At 46.5% G+C, this 19134-nt stretch overlaps 1 protein-coding gene across 2 annotated transcripts in view; it reads left to right on the plus strand.

Moving 5' to 3' along the window:
• Hem (Nck associated protein 1 Hem) overlaps positions 1–19134 on the plus strand; it is a 78974-nt gene that overhangs the window by 2251 nt on the left and 57589 nt on the right. For both annotated transcript variants that reach the window (XM_089553507.1, XM_089553514.1), the window contains exons 3-6: positions 8511–8603; positions 12907–12963; positions 14373–14606; positions 18135–18272. In XM_089553507.1, the coding sequence (XP_089409633.1) occupies positions 8511–8603; positions 12907–12963; positions 14373–14606; positions 18135–18272 (522 nt within the window). The remainder of the gene's footprint in view (positions 1–8510; positions 8604–12906; positions 12964–14372; positions 14607–18134; positions 18273–19134) is intronic.

A 19134-nucleotide genomic window follows, 5' to 3' on the forward strand; every position in this document is an offset into this window, starting at 1 on the left:
TTGCGAAATTTAGTGTTTTTAGATTTGCCATAACTTCACGTGCGTCAGAAAAGAAAAATTCAAAAACTGATCATAGTTTCTCTTTAACAAAGGGGTATACAAAAAGCGATAGGCATGGTATAGACAACTGGCTGCAGTGTGGCATTTGTGGAAGTGCCGTATATCAAGTTGGGGAAGTGCATTTGCGTATGAAAAGTTGTGTGTGTAGCTTAAGAACCAGTCAGAAAAACTATGGGGACGCTTACCGTATTTTCCGGTGTGTAAGACGCGCCTTTTTTTTCAAAAATCTTGCTGGTGCGCCCTATACAAAGGTGCGTCTTATACGCAAATTTTTCGGGTTTTTTTTTTTGCGTGTTCAGAAATTACTCAGGTTCATGTTCAAGCTTTTTTGACCGAAAAAATGTCACTAGCAATAATGCGGTTGTAACACGGTTAATACTTGAATACCGGGACCGCTGTGAGCAACATTTTTAGATGACCTTTATCATGAAACGGGGATGATGATTTTCGGGATCACAAACACATGGCCGTTTCGGACGCCCCATGCAAAAGTAATGTGAAATGCCAAAAGATGGCGACAATCGCGCTTCTCGTCATTGTGATGACAAGCCAAGACAAGCCAGCATTCTTTTGTAGCCACCCTTTCCAAATTTGTTTGCTCCATGTACGTAGTATGTACGTTGTGCAAAGAGAATGTTTCAGCTGCGTTTCCTCTGAAATGGGCGAAATTTCTGATAGCGCATCCGAAGATGTAGACTTCGAAGGTTTTAAGTAAAAAAAAAAAATGTTATGGACATAAGAGGAGTTCCTTCGTTTTTCTTTCTTTTTTGCTAAAACGTGGGCGGATGTGGCACGAGTGTTGCCTTTTTCGATCACTCTCACAGGTACGGTGCATTTCGCAATGGTCGCGCAAGCGTGTTTAATTAAGCCTCACTATCCTAACTGGATAATCTGGGGTGCGTCTTATATACCAACTTTTTCAATGACAGCCTGCATATATGAGCGGTGCGTCTTATACACCGGAAAATACGGTTACCCTTTCAGGCACTTTGTACACAATTTTGTAACGGCAAACTTACAGCTTTTTCTGAGAAACTGGAGCACTTAACAGTGATTTCATTATCTCATTCAAATTGAGCACCCTTCTTGTTGCAAATAAGTTGCTCTTTTGTACCATGTAGTGAATGCAGTAAATAATATTTCACATAAGAGTGAGCTAGGTAGCACTTTGTCCGCTGTTTTTGTGCAGACAGATTTTGCCGCGAGTGAAAACATCGATTGTTTTTGCTCAATTTCTAGCTTAATGTGAATCTTTGAAACACAAAGCGATTCCATGGTCCCTAGGGTATTTACCTGACATACGAGAACATTTCGATGGTACTATTTCTAACAAATCTGACACTTTGTATGGAATTCTCCACATCGTTGTAAGAAGTGACCTGCTGGTCTTTCACGTTCAAAAACTAACAAATTCCCTTTCTTGAGGCCTGAATATACTACTTAGGTGAAAAAATAATTGATTTCCGTCAAAACAAAAGAAATGGTGCTGGAAAGGGTTAAGTCACCATGAGAGTGGAATGCGATAGCATTAGATATCACATCTGTCGCAGGTTCAGTTTCTACTTCTGCGTGTGTTTGTTTCAGTTTCTTTGTAATTTTTGGTCCGTCACACCTTATTCGGACTGCTAGCAGCAGTAGCAGCCATATTCGCTTTGCTGTGATGATGCCAATATTTACATCCTAGTCACAACCCGGTGGGCAGGTTGTGATGATGTCACAAGGTCACATGACCTCTCTCGACCAATCATTAACTAACTGCCGTAGTGGGCAGGTTGTGACTAAATCACAAGGTCATGTAACCTGCCTTGACCAATCAGGGTGGCCCATCGGGGCAGGTTGTGATGATGTCACAAGGTCATATGACCTCTCTCGACCAATCACTAACTGCCACGGTGAGTAGGTTTTGAAGACATCACAAGGTCACATAACCTGCCTTGACCAGTCAGGGTGGCCCCATCGGGGTAGATTGTGATGATGTCACAAGGTCACATGGCCTCTCTTCACCAATCATTAACTGCCACGGTGGACAGGCTGTGAAGACATCACAAGGTCACATAACCTGCCTTGACCAATCAGGGTAGATTGGGATGATGTCAGAAGGTCACATGGCCTCTCTCGACCAATCATTAACTAACTGCCGTAGTGGGCAGGTTGTGAAGACCTCACAAGGTCACGTAACCTGCCTTGACCAGTCAGGGTGGCCCCATCGGGGTAGATTGTGATGATGTCACAAGGTCACATGACCTCTCTCAACCAATCATTAACTGCCACGGTGGACAGGTTATGAAGACATCAAAAGGTCACGTAACCTGCCTTGACCAATCAGGGTGGCCCTATCGGTACAGAGGCTAGAAGGTTTTCCTAGTGTCGTGAACGGCCGCCGTTTCAAGGGGCCCCTGTGAAACCGGTTTGGATGCACAGCGTAGGTGGCACTGCAGCTGCCAGGCGTGCGACTTTTGGCACGCTATGCAAGCCGCGCCGTTCGCCCAGCCAGTTGGCAAGTGCGCGCGGGCGATTTGTGACATTGAAGGTGATGCCACACATTACGCAATCACATGTGCATCCAAACGCATTCGAAAAAAATGCGAGTAAACCTTGCATTTCAGCTGTTCAGTCAGGAGGTACTACAGGGTATTTTCTTTTACCGGGACCATTTGCAAAGGGACAACGTCAGAAACATCGAACCGACAGAACGGTTTGTAAAACTAATGGAAAGACTAATTATTATAATGTCATCTAGAATCCCATCAAAAGGCCTTCGTGCTGATTCAAGAAGTGCACAGTTTTTGAATGAGTTCATTGTTTTTCTCAAGGAATGGGAGGAACATGCTGCACAGTACGGTGGCGGCTTTTTAAGTGCAGGAACTGCCCTTGGGCTGCGTGTAACGCTGCAAAGCACACTGTCGCTTGTAAAATACCTGACCACGTCGCTGCAATACAAGTACTTGTTGACTGCAAACCTAAGCCAAGACAGGATGGAGAATGTATTTGGGATTGTGCGCCAGTGCTTCGGTTGCGATGATCCTCCAACTGTGGGACAGTTTTTGATAATTATCAACAACCTTTCTTTCTACAGCCTCGCTAAGCCTCCAAAAGGAGCAAACGTACCTGCAGAAGTCGTGACTGCCCTCTTGCAACCATCTGATGTTCCCAAAGAAAAAAATGAACGAATAACTGAACTTGTCGATAATTTACTGGATGGCGGAAACTTGGCTTCTGCTGCAGAGCTGCTCGAGGAGCACAGCAGCCTGAGCGATCATCAGGGCTGTGTAGACAAAAAAAGTGACAGCAGACTAATTTTTTATGTAGCTGGGTATGTTGTAAAAAAAATCCTTAAAAGATTTCCTTGCCCCGAATGTGCAACTTGTTTCAGCACTTCGCCTTTGTAAGCCGAGTCAAACAACAATGCCTCACTTACTCGAAATTTTGACCATGGAGGCTTAGTTTATCCATCAAGGCCAATTGAACAGCTCATAGCTAAGCTTGAGGACGCATTTACGGTGTTTTTCAGCCGCAATGAGCTACACGCAGATAGCATGGTCAGCTTTCTGCATTTTCTTCAGGGACGCGAGCTTCAAGGTGTGGGCTGCGCAGAGCATGGACGTTGAATTACGACAGAAGTGGTCAAGTTTTACGCCTTGACTAGGATGCATTTCCTTGTAAAGTTGGTAAACAAAGAGCGCGGCGCGCAGCGAGAAAATAAAAAGTTGCTGAAAATGAGGCGCTGTCAGTAGCCTCGCACAGGGCACTTCGCACAAAAAAAAGGCATTAGTACAGTGTTGTCATGGAACCTTGTGTAATAAAGACATTCCACCCTGCAATTTGTGCCGCTTCCTTTTCTCATTTCGGTATCATGTACAAAATGCGTTTTTACGCTCCTTTACGGCGCAGTAGGTGAGGCCCGACGTGACGCTTGCATTTGCTCCTGCCGCGGCACACTGTCGGTGTTACAGCTGGTCCGTGTCGAATCTAAATGAGAAGAGAACCTATGCAAGTGTTTGCACCGTCTTTAACACTTTAACGCCTTGTCAAAGCAGTGATAGCAACCCACACACGATCAACCGACTGAACCAGCGAGCACTACCCATAGGGGCTTCTTGCGCCCGCCCGCACACCAGCGGGCGGCAGCGCCATCTGCCTTGAGCATAGCAAGTTATTTCAGCTGCGTCCGCCCGGTCGCGACACTAGGAAAACCTTCTAGCCTCTGTACTATCGGGGTAGATTGTGATGATGTCACAAGGTCATGCGACCTCTCTCAATCCAATCAGCGGATTTCATGACATCAGATCACAGATTTTGTTCCTGGTGTGTCCTCTAATGCTATTGCATTAGTATCAGTGAAATTGTGGTAAACAAGAAAGACATTCATTGCTAGTCATTTATTAGTTTCGAACAGGTGGTGTTGACATACTGAACGAGACAAACTTTTCAAGAAAAGGTTTTAAATTTTTAGGCTGTGCTGACTGGAGAACAAGGCTTGGTTGTGTTATTTTCCCAAGCATCAGGCTTACCGTATTTTCCGGTATATAAGACGCGGCTTTTTTTCAAAAATCTTCCTGGTGCGTCTTATACAAGGGTGCATCTTATATGCGACTTTTTCTGTTTTTTTCTTGCGAGGTCAGAAATTACTCAGGTTCATGTTCAAGCTTTTTTCACCGAAAAAATATCACTACCAATAACGCGGTTGTAACACGGTTAATACTTCAATACGGGAACCACCGAGAGCAACTTTATTAGGTGTACTTATTAAATGGTGGGGATGACGACTTCCGGAATCATAAACCCGCGGCTGTTTCAGAGGCCCCAAGAAAAAGTGATGTGAAATGCCAAAAGATGGCGACAATCGCGTTTCTCGCCATTGTCAAGACAAGCCGGCGTTTTTTTTAGTCACCCTTTGCAACTTTGTTTGCTCCGTGTACGTAGTACGTACGTAGTGCGAAGAGAATGTTTTAGCTGGGTTGCCTCCAGAAATGGGCATGCTTTTTGATTGCGCATCTTAAGATGAAGACTTCGAAGGTCATAAGTTAATATAAAATGTTGTTATGGACATAAAGGGAGTTCCTTCGTTCTTTTTTCTTTTTTTGCTAAAACGTGGGCGGGTATTGCGTGAGTGTTGTCTTTTTCGATCACTTAGCGGTGCTTAGGAACTTCTGACAGGTACGGTGCATTTTGCGATGGTCGCACAAGCATGTTTAATCAAGTTTAATTGGGTAAATTGGGGTGCGTCTTATACACGGGTGCGTCTTATATACCAACTTTTTCAGTGACAGCCTGCATATATGGCGGGTGCGTCTTATACAAGGGTGCGTCCTATACACCGGAAAATACGGTACATGTAAAGCATCAGGCTTTACTGCTTTTATGGGTGTGATAAAAAGTAATGAAAATGATAATCAAATGCAGAGTTTTATCTCATTTTTGTGATGTCAGGGTGATACCTGAAGGTGCATTAAGGTTCTTCCTTTCCACCCGTATTGAATTGTTATCAGTGTGCATAGGATAAAGCACCTAATCTTGAAGTTTGCAGGATAGTGGTGTTTTTTGGCTTGTATTTCAGCCGGTCGGTCGGTCGGTGTATTCTGTCGGTCTGTGGGCTTATTTTGCTGCGCTTGCTGCTGCTGTTGCTGCCGTAGCAAAGCCTACCACACTTTAAAAAAAATCTTTTTTAAAAAAAATCTTTTTGCGCTCCCTTTCTCCAGTCACTGCCTTTTTCTCAGCCATGCCCAGAAACTTCCAGCTTCTGTCTCACATTTTCCATTCCCTCTTTCTTTGTTACCTTGCCTTCTAAGCTTTTTCACTGAAGCATTTCTTCTAGAGCTTTTTTTTTTTTTGTGCTCAAGGTTGCAGCTTCTTTGGTGGCTGTTTTGGCTTTACTGAACATACTGGAGTATGCAAAGGACAGGGTTAAGTGGAGAGACATGGGAGAGGCCTCTGCACTGCAGTGGGTGTATAGTCAGGCTGATGATGATGATGAAAATTAACATACTGAGGCCACACAGTGCCATAGCAACATCATTCTGTGCCACTACTTGTAACCTCACATTTTTAGTGCGGTCCGCGCTGACCTTGGGATAAGATGAGAGGTCGGTGCTGACTTTAACACTCCCCGTGGCATGTGAAGCTTTTGATAGAGATCGCACAGTAAAGTGATAAGGAAAGATGAAAATGATAAGCATTGCATGCCAGATAGTAAGGTTAAAGGGTCCCTGAAAGGTAGTTCAGAAAGTTGCTACAAATGCATGCATTTGATAGCATTTGATGCATGCACTGCCCGCCTCGTGGTGGCCTACTGTACTGGGTTTTCGCGCAAAACTTCCGTGCAGTGTGTCTTGCAGCGCTCGTTAAGTCAGCAGTAAAGGGCTTTCATTGGCTCACCAAAAAAGATAGTGAAAAGGTTGGGCAGCAAGACTGGCAGGAGAAGCATGTCTCTCTTTCCATACTCTCCTGTATTGTGGCGGAAGAGGGAGCGGCAAAAAAAAAATAAGTAAACAGGCGAGACAGGTTAGCTGAATGATGCTTTCGTGGGTAGAGTGCAGTGCCTGTCTGTAGTCTTTAGTTTTTTTTTTTTGCTCGGTTAGGTGTATGAGTTGAGAAGGAAAATATGGAGGTTGTTTTTAATCGCTGATATCTCTGGTGCTACTTATGCTAGATCAAAAATTCAAATCAAAGGGCTATGTGGACACCATTTTAGTGCCGCTTCAAGCTGCATCGTAGTTAGCAAGCTGGAAATGTTTTATGGACGTTAGTGAAGTCCTTGTTTTCTGCACCATGCATCAAATCATGCACCCAATTAAAGATGAGTTTTAGGTCCAGTGTTGTTCATTATCCACATTCATGATGTCACTTGAGGCTTCAGTGTAATTCAGCCTGAATACTCTTGATTTTGTTATTTTTAATGCTGCTAGATTATCCATTTCCAATAAGCTTGTTCTGAACACATATCTGCAGCTGCTTGAAAATTGACGTAATAGATGGGAAGTGGCCAGTAACTTTAACGAAACTAGTTGTCTAATGTATCAGTTACGGAATAAACAAATTTAATTTTGTGTATAACATAAGTAATAGCAATAAAAAAGCAGAAGAATGAAAGTATCTATAGCTGTAACATTGCCATGCTGGCTGAAAATGAATGAAACACATAAATAACATGCTTATCAACATGTAAATAACTTAGATTTTTTGAAGGTGCTGACTACTGAATTTTAAGTACCCAATTTTTTTCATCTTAATGGAAAGCCTGCTGCCTAAGGTGCTCGATTCTGCAACATATTTGTTAGGAACGCTGTAGAATATCTTTACATAGAATTTTTCAGTCAGTAGATGCACCCATTTTTATGTATCCCAATGCTTGAGATCACGGTCGGCAAGCAGGATGGCGATTACATGTCGACAAAGGTCAAGTCCTGAGAACCAAAATATATCTGACCTGCCAGAGAGTAAATAGACATTTTTAGTATTCAGTTATAGTTAGCATTCCAGTCTCCACACCTTAAGCTGTTACAGCACAATGACGTATACCTAGTCGATGCAAGTTTTAGTGAAATTTGGTACCCTTTCGTCCAAGAACTGTGAAATGCTAGTGCCATCTGGTGACAGAAGCTAAAACTGCATCATTGACAGTGCAAAGGGAGCATTGCTTTTTATTGAAGGGCACACTAGAGAGAGCATAAACTATAGTAAAGCATGATGAGCACTTTAAAAAAAAAACACTGTGCACATGAAACACCTGTGTAAAATTTTATTGAAAAGTAGTCCTGTAGTTGGATACACTGTTAAGGGCAGGGTTCCACTGCAAGATGGCACATCAGTTTGTTTTATGCGATTTTCAGTGGCAAACTAACATTATAAATCCTCCTTTCTTGGATGATGTGGCACTTAATCCTTGTAATATGAAACAAGATCTTTTCATTTCCTCCAGAATCTCTCTTGGGCTGCTCCGGTAGCTCAGTGGGTATGGTGCTCGGCTGCTGACTCGGAGGGGGGGGGGGGGGCAAGTTTCTTGTCCTCACCAGCGTGCTCAGCAGCCAGAAAAAAAAAAGGCCACCTACACTCCGTTTCATACTTCAGGTGCAATGCTGTGAAAGGTGTGGAAGTAATCCGCACGGAAAAATAAAGGGAGGCGTGTTACTCCGCGCTTGTTTTGTGGCGGAGCGGTCTAAGGCACGAGAAAGCGACAACATGTCGTCAGCAATAAGGGTGCATTTAATCAAGCTCATGAGAAAAAATGTCACGTAGTAAGCCTACAGGCAAAGGATTTACTCTGTTCCGCTCGCCACAAGGAACGCTGTACTTTTTGGTCGCGGATGCAGACAGCGCAAACAAGATTCCTAGCTTTGACAGCGCTGCACCTGATGTCTGAAACGTAGTACAGTAGTTGGGCATATTGGCACAAGAATATCTTCAATAAGAATGCTAAGATGTTGAATTCTCTTCTCTTTTTATTCTTGCAGGCCCAGCTTTCAGCAGTGTTCAACATTCGCCAGGACATCATGAAGTCACTGTCGCTCTACTACTACACGTTCGTTGACCTCCTCGACTTTAGGGTGAGAACTGACTTGGCTTGGGATGGCCTTGTTAACCTGGGGCTGCTGGGCATGAATGCGTGGACATTTATACGGATACTGGGGACAAACTCAGGCTGACTTGTACCAGTTGATTTCTGTGCCCTAACAGGGGAGCTGCTTTTCTGAAAACTTGGCTTTAATAAGCTACAAAAGGCCTAAAAGTGACTATAGTAGCGCTATGGGCTGAAAATGGGTTTCCATGCCACAGATCATATCCACAAGCCACCTAACTGCAATGATACCGATATGTTCTTAACATATTTCGTGCCTTCGTCTTCATTAGTGCCATGGAAATATTTCATTTTTTACTCCAAATTACTTTGCAATAGATTTATTTGCGATGGAGTGAACATCAGCAAAACCACAAAAAAAAATTATTGGTTTTTGAGAAAGGCAATGGCTTAGTTGGTTGGACATCTAGTTGGACACCTAAACCGGGCCTTAAGGGAAGGGAAGAAGGTGGGAGTGAAAGAAGAAAGAGGAGCTGTAGGGAAGGGCTCCAGAATAATTTTGACCACCTGGGGACCCTTAAAGGGATACTGAGGCGGTTTTCGAATCAGCTAACCTTCTAGTGTTTTGAAGTAGTGTCATTGCTGATCACGTCTGTGAAATTATTTTTTCGATTTTGGCTAAAACAGTGGCGCAATCACCAATTAAAAACGCGATGTTTAAATTTCCCGCGCCCCGCGCGAGCGCAGGAGAGGGGAACAGCGGAGAGGGAGACCTCGTCCATGTCGGCCAGCGTGACGTCATGTTGAGGAGCCGGGGATGCTTCGGCGCACCCGAGCGCGCTTTCAGCGCGCGTTGTTTCTCAAGCTGCATGCGTTGTTCCTCGCACTGCATGCGTTGCGACGTACAAAGCGTGTCAGCCGACCTTGAGAATCAGATTCAACAGGTACTACTCTGCGTTCGTGTCCACGAACAACTACAGCCGCGACAGTGTCGTCTTCCACTGTTTTCCGCAAGACCACAAGCTCGCAGCGCAACCGCTCGCTGCTGTGACGAAGAATTCAAGCCGACTAACCTGTGCTACACGGGCACTTTCGAATGACATCTGAGTCGAATGGCAGTCGAGACTTGGAATAGCATTCGAACTCGACGGACTCCCACGGTGCTACACGACACTTTCCAAACACATTCGAAATTCTCAGCTCGTTTTCAGTGTACAACGACGACGACGATCCACTAGTCCGACAACGGTAATAGCACGGTGAACAGCAGCATGTGATTATAGTGAACTATCTAGTTCACTGTAATATGATTGTAGCGGGACAAGTTTTTTGGCTACACGACACCGACGAATCCGATCGGCGGACGGTCAGCCTGCATGCCCTCGGTAGTTCGACGGCTGAGCGAAAACACGCTGATGTGGTGACGGTGCGAATACATGCGCGCTTATACATTATCCGTATTGGAAATAAGCGAAACGAACGGCTATATTTTACATGTGCACACTTGGACACTCGCTAGCGATAACCACTTGCCAAATTAATTTCGGTCGACGACGACTCCGTTTCCTTCCGCGACGACTAGGCCTAGCGAGTCCGCAGGGTTGGATCGGTGATTGCGGTGGTTGTGAAGAACAAATTCACAAGTTTTAGCGAATGCAAATGGTCAACGAGTGTAGTTTTGACAACAGTGACATGAAATCAACTATTGCTTACATCGCAGGACGCGCATACGATGAACGGGAAGCGGCGGTGTGACTCGGGCTGCCGAGCTGTGCTTTACGGCCAGCAGCAGTCGTCGCCGTCGCTAGCTTGTTAGGCCGTTTCAGTTTCAGTTAGGCCGTTTCAGTTCAAGCGAACGGTCACCAAATATACTTCTGGATAAAGTAGTTTAAAATAAAGTACTGGGCATGTCGGAGGAAGCCGGGAAAATTAGCGAGAAGCGCCGGTCCTATGCGATGTCAACAACCCGGCTGTCAATTGTTTCTCAGGAGAGCGATCGCGTCAGCGCTTCTCACAGATTGTCGCACTGCGTAAACAAGCACGGGTACAACCGGTACAGAAGAGAAGGGATTATTAAATAGAACTAAAACGCATATTTCGTTTTATGTCTTGCAAACGAGCACAAGCTGTTCATACGCAGCAATGTAAACAGCAGCATATGAGTGCAGTCGTCCTCATCGGCGCACTCCGGGGGAAATTTCATGCACTCGCGGTAAATGTTCATTGGTGTACTATTATCTACAACCACTCACTAAGACAGAACACGAGCTATTTGCTAAACAAACAGCAGGAAAAAAGCGAGAAGCAGGTATCGAAATGAACAGCCACGGACCCGAAAGCAGTCGCGCGGCTGTGGGCGGGGCGAAGCGACGGCGGCGGCGAGTGCAATTGGTCGGTTCAGGCTGTGTTCGCGTTTCGAAGGCATTCCAAAATCTGGAATGTCTTCGCCGAGCTCCGTCGACTCGAATGTCATCTGAACCGAATGCCATCGAAAAACTTCGTGTAGCAGCGTAAGTTCGGCAGTCGAGTCGAATGACATTCGGTTGGAAGGCATTCGAAACAGCCGTGTAGCAGGGGTACTCGAAACACTTTCGTAAAAGCGGCTACAGGCAGAGCTTGTCCTAGTGTGATCTCTGGAGATTTCTGTCGAAAAGGCGCGGCTGAACCATGACACAGTTCCATCGATTTCCTCGCGCATAACAAGCGTGTCACCATTCCAAAGAAGAGCCTCTTTTAAAAGTAGAAACATGCTCACTTAGCCCCTGAAGAAACCTTATAGAGGCTTAAGCATGTGTCGCTCTCCTCAGCTTAGGTGCGGCCAGACCACCTGAGACGTGCTCAGCAAGGCTCGGTTAGTGATTTTACACTCGGTTCGACGTGTCCAAGCAAGCAAGCAAGCAAGCAGAGCAAAGCACAATAAAGCAAAGCAAGCAAGCATCGAAGCTCTTCATATGCGGCATCTCGTTTAATCCTAGCTAAGAAATTAAAATGAAAGCATTCGACGTTGATTTCGGATGCAAATTTATGACAGAAATGAATGCCAACCGAGTTTTTGCAAAAAAACACTGCAACCTTACTCGGTTTCTTCATCAAGTTGTGGCAGCGGGCGAGTTGCAGCTAGCTTGGCTTTTAAACACACATATAGTTAGCAACTACTTCACTGAACCTAAACTGCAAATCTAGGAAGGGCGAAGGTTTCCGAGGCAGCGATTAATATTTTCTGGCATCTGCTGAACGCGCCACGAGTGAAGCAGCAGCTTTGTGCGCGTATTTGGCTTGGTTTCCAGCGCACAATGATTGCGTCACTATCTTGTGGTCACATGCCTCGCAGTGCTTGGTCACTGCGCTTCGCTAATTTTGACAACAACTTCGTGCTCCTTCATCGTTTCCTTGAAATACTTTCTTGCCCCAACCTGCAATGCCGGGTACTGAGAACAGGATTTTTTGTGCACAGCGCTTTGGGCCTTTTCTTTAGATGACGCTCTTCCGGGCCAGCCAGGAGGCGTCCGGTGGTGGTAATTGACTTGAGTATTGTTCGCACCCCTTCCTTTCCGAGAATACGAGCCGAGGTTGTGCTGGCACCTTTTACGCATGGTCTGCATCGCGTCTTTGACGCTGGCGTATGCTTGTGCTAGGCGTAGATTTTTTTGCTTGTGTCTTTTTTGGTTTCAGGCGATACGTGGAATGAGCAAACTGTAGTATCCTTTTCTACGGAGGTCAGTAAAAAAAAAATAGTCGCCGTATTCGCTTTTACAACAACACGGAAAGCTGCGATCTGCACTCAACGCAGCGCCGGATCCGCATCGGCAGCTTCTCCAGTCCTCAAAGTGACGTCACGACCTCTCTTGACCAATCACGGGCGGCGGCGCGCCGCGCGGCGTGCCCCGCGGCACAGGCCGCATATTTCAGCTAAAAAAAGGCAATTCGCGCTTGTTTTTGCCTTATTTGGATGCGATATTCCAGTATACAGCATGAAAAACTATAGGATGCCGCTGCCAGCCCGATTTTCAGAAAAAGTGCTTCAGTCTCCCTTTAACGTGCACTGACATCGCACAGCACATGGGTACCATTTGCGTTTCGCCTCCATCAAAATGTAGCCACCATGGCTGGGTTTGAACCTGGGAACTCTGGCTCAATAGCTTAGCGCCTTGAGCCACTGCGGCAGGTCCCCCAAAAGTGAACAGTCGAATTTTGTTTAGAATGGAAATTGAATAAACTTACCTTCAGTCTCCCTTTATTGAAGAAAATCGAAGCGTGTATGGTCATATCAAGTGTAGGATGATGTAAGAGCTAGTTGATGAAGTCTGCTGTTTTGCTGTTTTCTTCCACAGGATCACGTCAACGAGTTACTCACCACGATAGACTCCTTCCAGCTTCATCTTGATATCGTGAGTTTTTTTGTTTTTTTTTGCCTGTGCTCGGTTTTTATGCGTAGCCTTTTGTCTGTCTTCTCCTAGTACTTGGGTGTGATTTGTATTGAAAAGCCTGTGGCGGCGCATTCTTGAGTGTGCTCATAAATGATGTCCCTTGTAATTCACAGTGTATTGGACAATTCGCGGTGCATAATGTGATAGTCCATTAGGGGGTGGTAAAACATTGGTGCATTTTACCCTTGTGTAGCAAGTAGGATTGGAGTAGCAGTAGTAATGAAGCATATGATGGATTCCATGGTGCCGCAGGGAAAAAACCAATTGAGGTGTAATTGTGAATACACTCCAAACAGAAAGGTGTAAAAAGGGAGTAAAGCTCTCCTCTGGTGCACACACAGCTTACACCTTTTTTTACTCCCATATAGGCGTTTTCATGTTCAGGGAGTAAATATGCGGCTAGATTTTACAAGACCATTGAGAAGAACATTGAGGTTCTGACTACTTTCCCAATGAACTTCAGCCATCAGGCTGGCTTCTCTGTTGCAGGCATTGTATGATGAGTGACCTATTTTTTTTTTTTTTCTAATTTCGTTTACAAAATACTTTTTGATGGCATTTCGCGGGTTTTGAGAATCAGAATCAATGGTGAAGCCCAGAAGTATGTCTGTTCTTGGGGCCATTAAAGTTGCTCTGAGCGGTGTTACACTGGATGCCTGCAGAATAAAAATATATTGATATGCTGGAAAGCCAAGCTGGACAGGAATGCGACTGCCAGACCTCTCAAAGAAGTACAACGACGTCAAATATAACACTGCAACGTTTGTTTTTCACTTGTGGAGAAGCCAGCACAAAGGGGCACACGTGAATAATGCTTGTGCAATCCTATTCATATGTCTCCTTTGTCTTCTTAGTCTTCGTGGTGCTTTGCATATCATGGAAGCACACAGACTAGCTCTGGGTGTGGTTCATCTAGATAAGACTAGGCTACTAATCTTAAGGCAGGTCATGCCGTTTCCTAGTCTAGTTGCCTTTTCTCACTAAGTGAGCGAGCTGTGGAAAGAAAAATGATAGGTGTAACGTTAAGAGATCAGAAGCGGGCGGAGTGGGTGAGAGAACAAACGCGGGTTAATGACATCCTAGTCGAAATCAAGAGGAAGAAATGGACTTGGGCAGGGCATGTAATGCGAAGGCAAGCTAACTGCTGGGCCTTAAGGGTAACAGAGTGGATTCTAGGAGAAGGCAAGCATAGCAGGGGGTGGCAGGAAGTTAGGTTTGGCGGCCGAGATTAAGAAGTCTGCAGGAATACGGTGGCCTCAACTGGCAAAGGACAGGGTTAATTGGAGAGGCCTGATGATGATGATGATGATGTATCGCTTGTTTTTACAATTTTGCCCAACTTTCTCTCTCTCTCTGACTGGCCGTCTCAGACGCTCAACTTTGATGCGACCAAAGCATACCTGGACCTAGTGGCGGCCTACGTGACACTCATGATACTGCTGTCACGCGTGGAAGACCGCAAGGCAGTGTTGGGTCTCTTCAACACGGCCCACGAGATGACGCACGGCCACAGCGACAACAGCTTTCCGCGCCTTGGACAGCTCATCGTCGACTACGACCCGCCCCTCAAGAAGCTCGCCGACGAATTCGTGCCCCATTCCAAGGTGAGTGGAGCTGCTGCACTTTGCAACAACTTTTCTTGCCCTGTGCAGCAAAATGTAGCCCCCAATTGCAGTTAATAGCTTTGTTTTAAAGCAATGTGTATTGGTGATGCTCTTATTTAGCGCACATTTTCAGTACTAGACAGTCAGGGCAAAAATAATTCATTTGGTTGCAGTGGATTTTCTAGCCACATCCTATTGCAAGAAGTTCTCATAGATGGCGCCAGCTATACCAGCAATGCAATGAAGCAATCACACATAAACTTGCCACTGCAGAGATCAAACTATTTGGCGGAGTAAGCAGTTACTGAGCTCCACTACTGTAGCTTTCTCGTCATTGGCAAGAAAAGTTATCGCTGAGTGTAGTGTCAGGACACCATGCGGTTGAAGGGTGATGGCATTGGCATTCGGGCGACCATTGTCAGGGGTACTATTGGTGCTCTGGTGACAGTCTTTGACATGCACGCTGCGTACAGCAGGGCAGTTTGGAACGAGTTAGATGCAGAAACTAATTGTCTTGAGAAAGTAGATCAGCAGTTCGCAGTCATTGGAGGTAGCAGTAGATGGAGCATCATGCATTTCAAAATGGGATTTTTCCATTCTGCTGGGTCGCTGTATGTGCTAGACTATGTACAGTCTCATACTATGTTCTGTGAAGAATCGTTGGGTTGCTTAGAGCCCTTTTTGGGTTCTCCGAGCACCTAAGTACATGCATGCTTCTCTCACCCCCCCCCTTTCCTTTACCCAATCTACTGTATAAACGCATTAAGGGCCATACTTTTTTTTTCTAGATTTGAGGGCCAATTTTCGGGGTGTGGATCATACAGGCAAGGTGCAAAATTTTTTTTTTTTTTAAGTAAAAGCACGCCAGTCAGGGAACGAGCAGCATTAATTCTGCGTTCAGTTGTCATTCAAGGAGTCTTCCGACTACGAGCTGGCTGTGTGCTCTGGTGCATACTCATCCCACAAGAAGTCACGCAAAATGTCCATTGTCAATGCGTAGTCATTGTTCTGCGCTTCTATCACATAGCAGAGCAGCTCTTCTTCCAGTTCGGAAAATTGCACGACTTGCTTCGGAAAGGTTGTTGCAGCTTTTGTTCCTCAATGACAACATCCTTTTTGTTGCACCATCGTCGGATACACTTCTCGGCCACGTCGAATTTCCTTCCCGCCACAATGCCTGCTTTGTTTGAGAGAGAACTCTCAGCTGTGTACCTATTAAAGGGACACTGAGGAGAAATTGAAGTTGACTTGCATCGACAGAATACCAGCTCCTGATTACAAAAACGCCATTCATACTGACAACAAAGCTCTTGTAACATAGAAAAGAGCAAGAACCAAAATACAGGTATCGCCGCCACAGGCCAAACTCGCAAGTACAAGCTTCATGACGTCATAGGACAAAGCAGTGTTGCTAGAACCAATAGTTCTAGCAACACTAGGACACGTGAAGGCACGAATCACTGAGGCGCAGCAAATGCATGCGGAAATCTCCTTGACGTCGCCAGATGGCGCCACGCACCCGACAGCTACGCGCGCTCCTGCAGCGCCGGGACCAATCAGCACCTGCTCACAGCGCTATGCAGGCTCCCGGTATTCCGCTAACGCTAAACAAGGTACACGGTATGCTAAAGGTGTCTATTTGCGAGAACTTCGTTGACGACTTCGAGAACGGGATCCATTGTAACGCTGGCAAAACGCCGGTGCAAACGTAAACGAAGCGACGGCCGCAATAGCCGATAGATGCCTTCAACGTGAGGCCGGCGGTAGCTTTCTTTTCGGCTGCTGCTGGGCCGCACTGCTGGCCGTCAGAAATCACGGAGTCTGCGTTACGTCATGTGCACGTCATGTTTCACGTCACTTAGTCCTGTGTCATCATAGGAGAATCCCAAGTTTGAATCAGAGCGGCGGGAAAAACTTTTTCAACTTCGAATCCAAATTTCTTAGAAATAAATGCATCTTTCGCTGCCGGCCAAGTGGCAACAAAGCCATGAAATGCCAAACTATCGGATTCTGCTATAAAAAAAATATTAATAGAGCTCTCCTCAGTGTCCCTTTAAGGTGCATGCCCATCATGCTAAAATTGCAACGCTCGGCCGGAGCACATGAAAGCCACAGCTACGGTGAACACGCTACCACAGCTCCTGTGCCTTCGACAGTCACAGAAAGCTGAAGCTGGTGATACTGATGCCGATATGGATAGTGGGAGCTCGCGGCGGAGGAAGAAGTTGACGATGATGATGATGACCCACGGCCTCGGATGCCATCCATGAGTGGCAGGCAGAGCTGATCGTGGAGATCAGGGCACGGGCATTTCGAAGAGTATTCCCGCATGGGCTATGGAAAGTTTCCGTGCGACCCTTACACTCGTTTATACTACGGTAATTTGGGACCAGCGGTGCTGCTGTTGCTGATAGCAGCCTGTTTCTCTATAAAGCCAGTACATAATTAGTAATTGAATTTGGGCATTTTTTAAAGAGGCCATTCGTCTACATGCTCTTCCATGCACGCATGTCAGTTAGGCAGAGCGAAGGAACGTGGGGTCCCTGAGAACCTTTTGGAAAGTCTCATGAAAGAGACTGAGAACTTCTGCTCTAGGTTAACGATGAGGGCAGATTCCGCTTAGCAGTTTTTAGCAACTGTCCCAGCAAGTTAGCCGTTAGCATATAGCCACCACCATGCTGGACGCAATGTTGCTTCCGAGCAGTACTCCCTCAACTGTTGTGGGTGCTGACCACTTCGTTCGTCACGCCGAGGCCGCCCGCCAACTCGCTCGACAGCGCATCCGGCACCAGCAAACCCACGACGCTCGCCGCTATAACCTCCGCCACAGAGCTGTTAGTTACCAGCCCGGCGAACAAGTCTGGGTTTGGAGCCCAATCCACATGCGTGGACGCTCCGAAAAGCTTCTGCGCCTATATTTCAGCCCCTACGAGGTACTCTGCCAAGTAAGTGAGGTGAACTATGAGGTCCTTCCCCAAGGAACAGTTCGCTCCTCCAGACGGCCGACCTCCGAAGTTGTCCATGTGTCCATATGTCACTGACAAATGGGTGAAGAAATAGCCCAGGTTCTAATTAGACGAGGTGGGCGTGCCAGCCAGCAGGCAGCTCGAGCGAGGAAGAAGACGATCTTCGATCACCTCGAGTGCCCAAGGCTTGGCAAGTCCCTGCTTAAACAGTTCGGCCGCGGTACGGCGCCACTGATTGGTCGGACGGTGGCATTGCTCCCCCTCTCTGAAGGGCACCGATTCGGTGCCGCAGCAGTGGGCAGCACGAAGAGGAGGGACGCTGCGTGTGTCCGGCGGCAGGTGTAGACACGCCTGAAGTGCTAGCGGGCGTGGTATGGCTTCATCCGTGCGACAATATGTGCGTCCTCCTTGCGGGGTTTATGAACAGAGCCATATTTTTTACAGTAATAAATTGTGAATGGAGTCTGTACACGGTCATCATCATTGTCCTAGTGTCTCCAACAGCTGGCTGTGAGCAGTGAACAAATGGCTTTCCTTTTCTTTCTTTTTTTCTTTCTTCCAGACCTTGTTCCAGGCCCTGCTGTCCCTGCAACAGGTGTTCCCTCGCCGCAACCTGACGGCCGATGATTGGCGCAAGAGCCAGATGCTCAGCCTCCTGGTGGCACCAGCACAGATGCTGACACCAGCACAGACTGAAACGGTGAGCGCTTTGCCACCGCTGGTTCGTTGAGTCCCCAGGTTCTGTAGGAGTGCACTGATTCCCAGTAAAGGCCACTGATGAGCCCTGGAGAGGTGGAGTCGCTGACTGATTTTTGAGACTCAAAGGGAATAGGAAAGAAACTTGAATTCAGTAAGCGCTTGTTAATTCAACCCCCGTTAATTCAGAAATCTGGATAATTCGAAATGCTGGCTTGGTCCCGGCCAGCGCCCACGTAAATCTATGGTATCGTACGCTCGCTAATTTGGATACTATGGGTCTTGCACCAGTTAATTCGAACGGGCTCGTGAAGAAGACCACATCCAGGTATAACCGATGCAGCAAGAAATCGTCGAAATAGCCCTGCCTAAACCTGAGTTCTATGCTGTAGTGTCACCCGGGCACTTCTGATGTGTGACGGCAGGTGTGAGAGCGAACTAACGGCCACGTCTCCGTTAGCACTCTGACCGCTTACTTTCGGTGTCGCTTTTTTGAACTTCGTGCCAGCCCGCAGCGACGGTGGCTTAACCAGCCAGCACCTACCAGTCAATTTAACCCAGCTGAGCACAATTTCAGACTCTGATTGCCGTGTCGCTAGTGTTTTCTTTCCCCGTTTTTTTTTCTTGCCGCTTTGGTGCCGCTGAGTTGTTTCCTTCGCTTCCGCCGGTTCTTCCAGTGCGCCGAAACTGCACGCTCGTCACTTGCCATTCACAGGTTGCGCAGTGAAGCCTCCTCACACATGGGGGTGCTGCTTATGATGTGTGTGATGCTGTAGCGATGAAGTTCTACTAAGTCGCACTGTGAAGGATGCGGGAGGCTGTTACGATTTTGAAGCAGTTCTGCTTCGATGGTCCTGACAGTATGC

This window comes from Amblyomma mixtum, chromosome 1 (assembly GCF_055824585.1).
Source record: "Amblyomma mixtum isolate Tamu chromosome 1, ASM5582458v1, whole genome shotgun sequence".
Lineage (NCBI taxonomy): Eukaryota > Metazoa > Arthropoda > Arachnida > Ixodida > Ixodidae > Amblyomma > Amblyomma mixtum.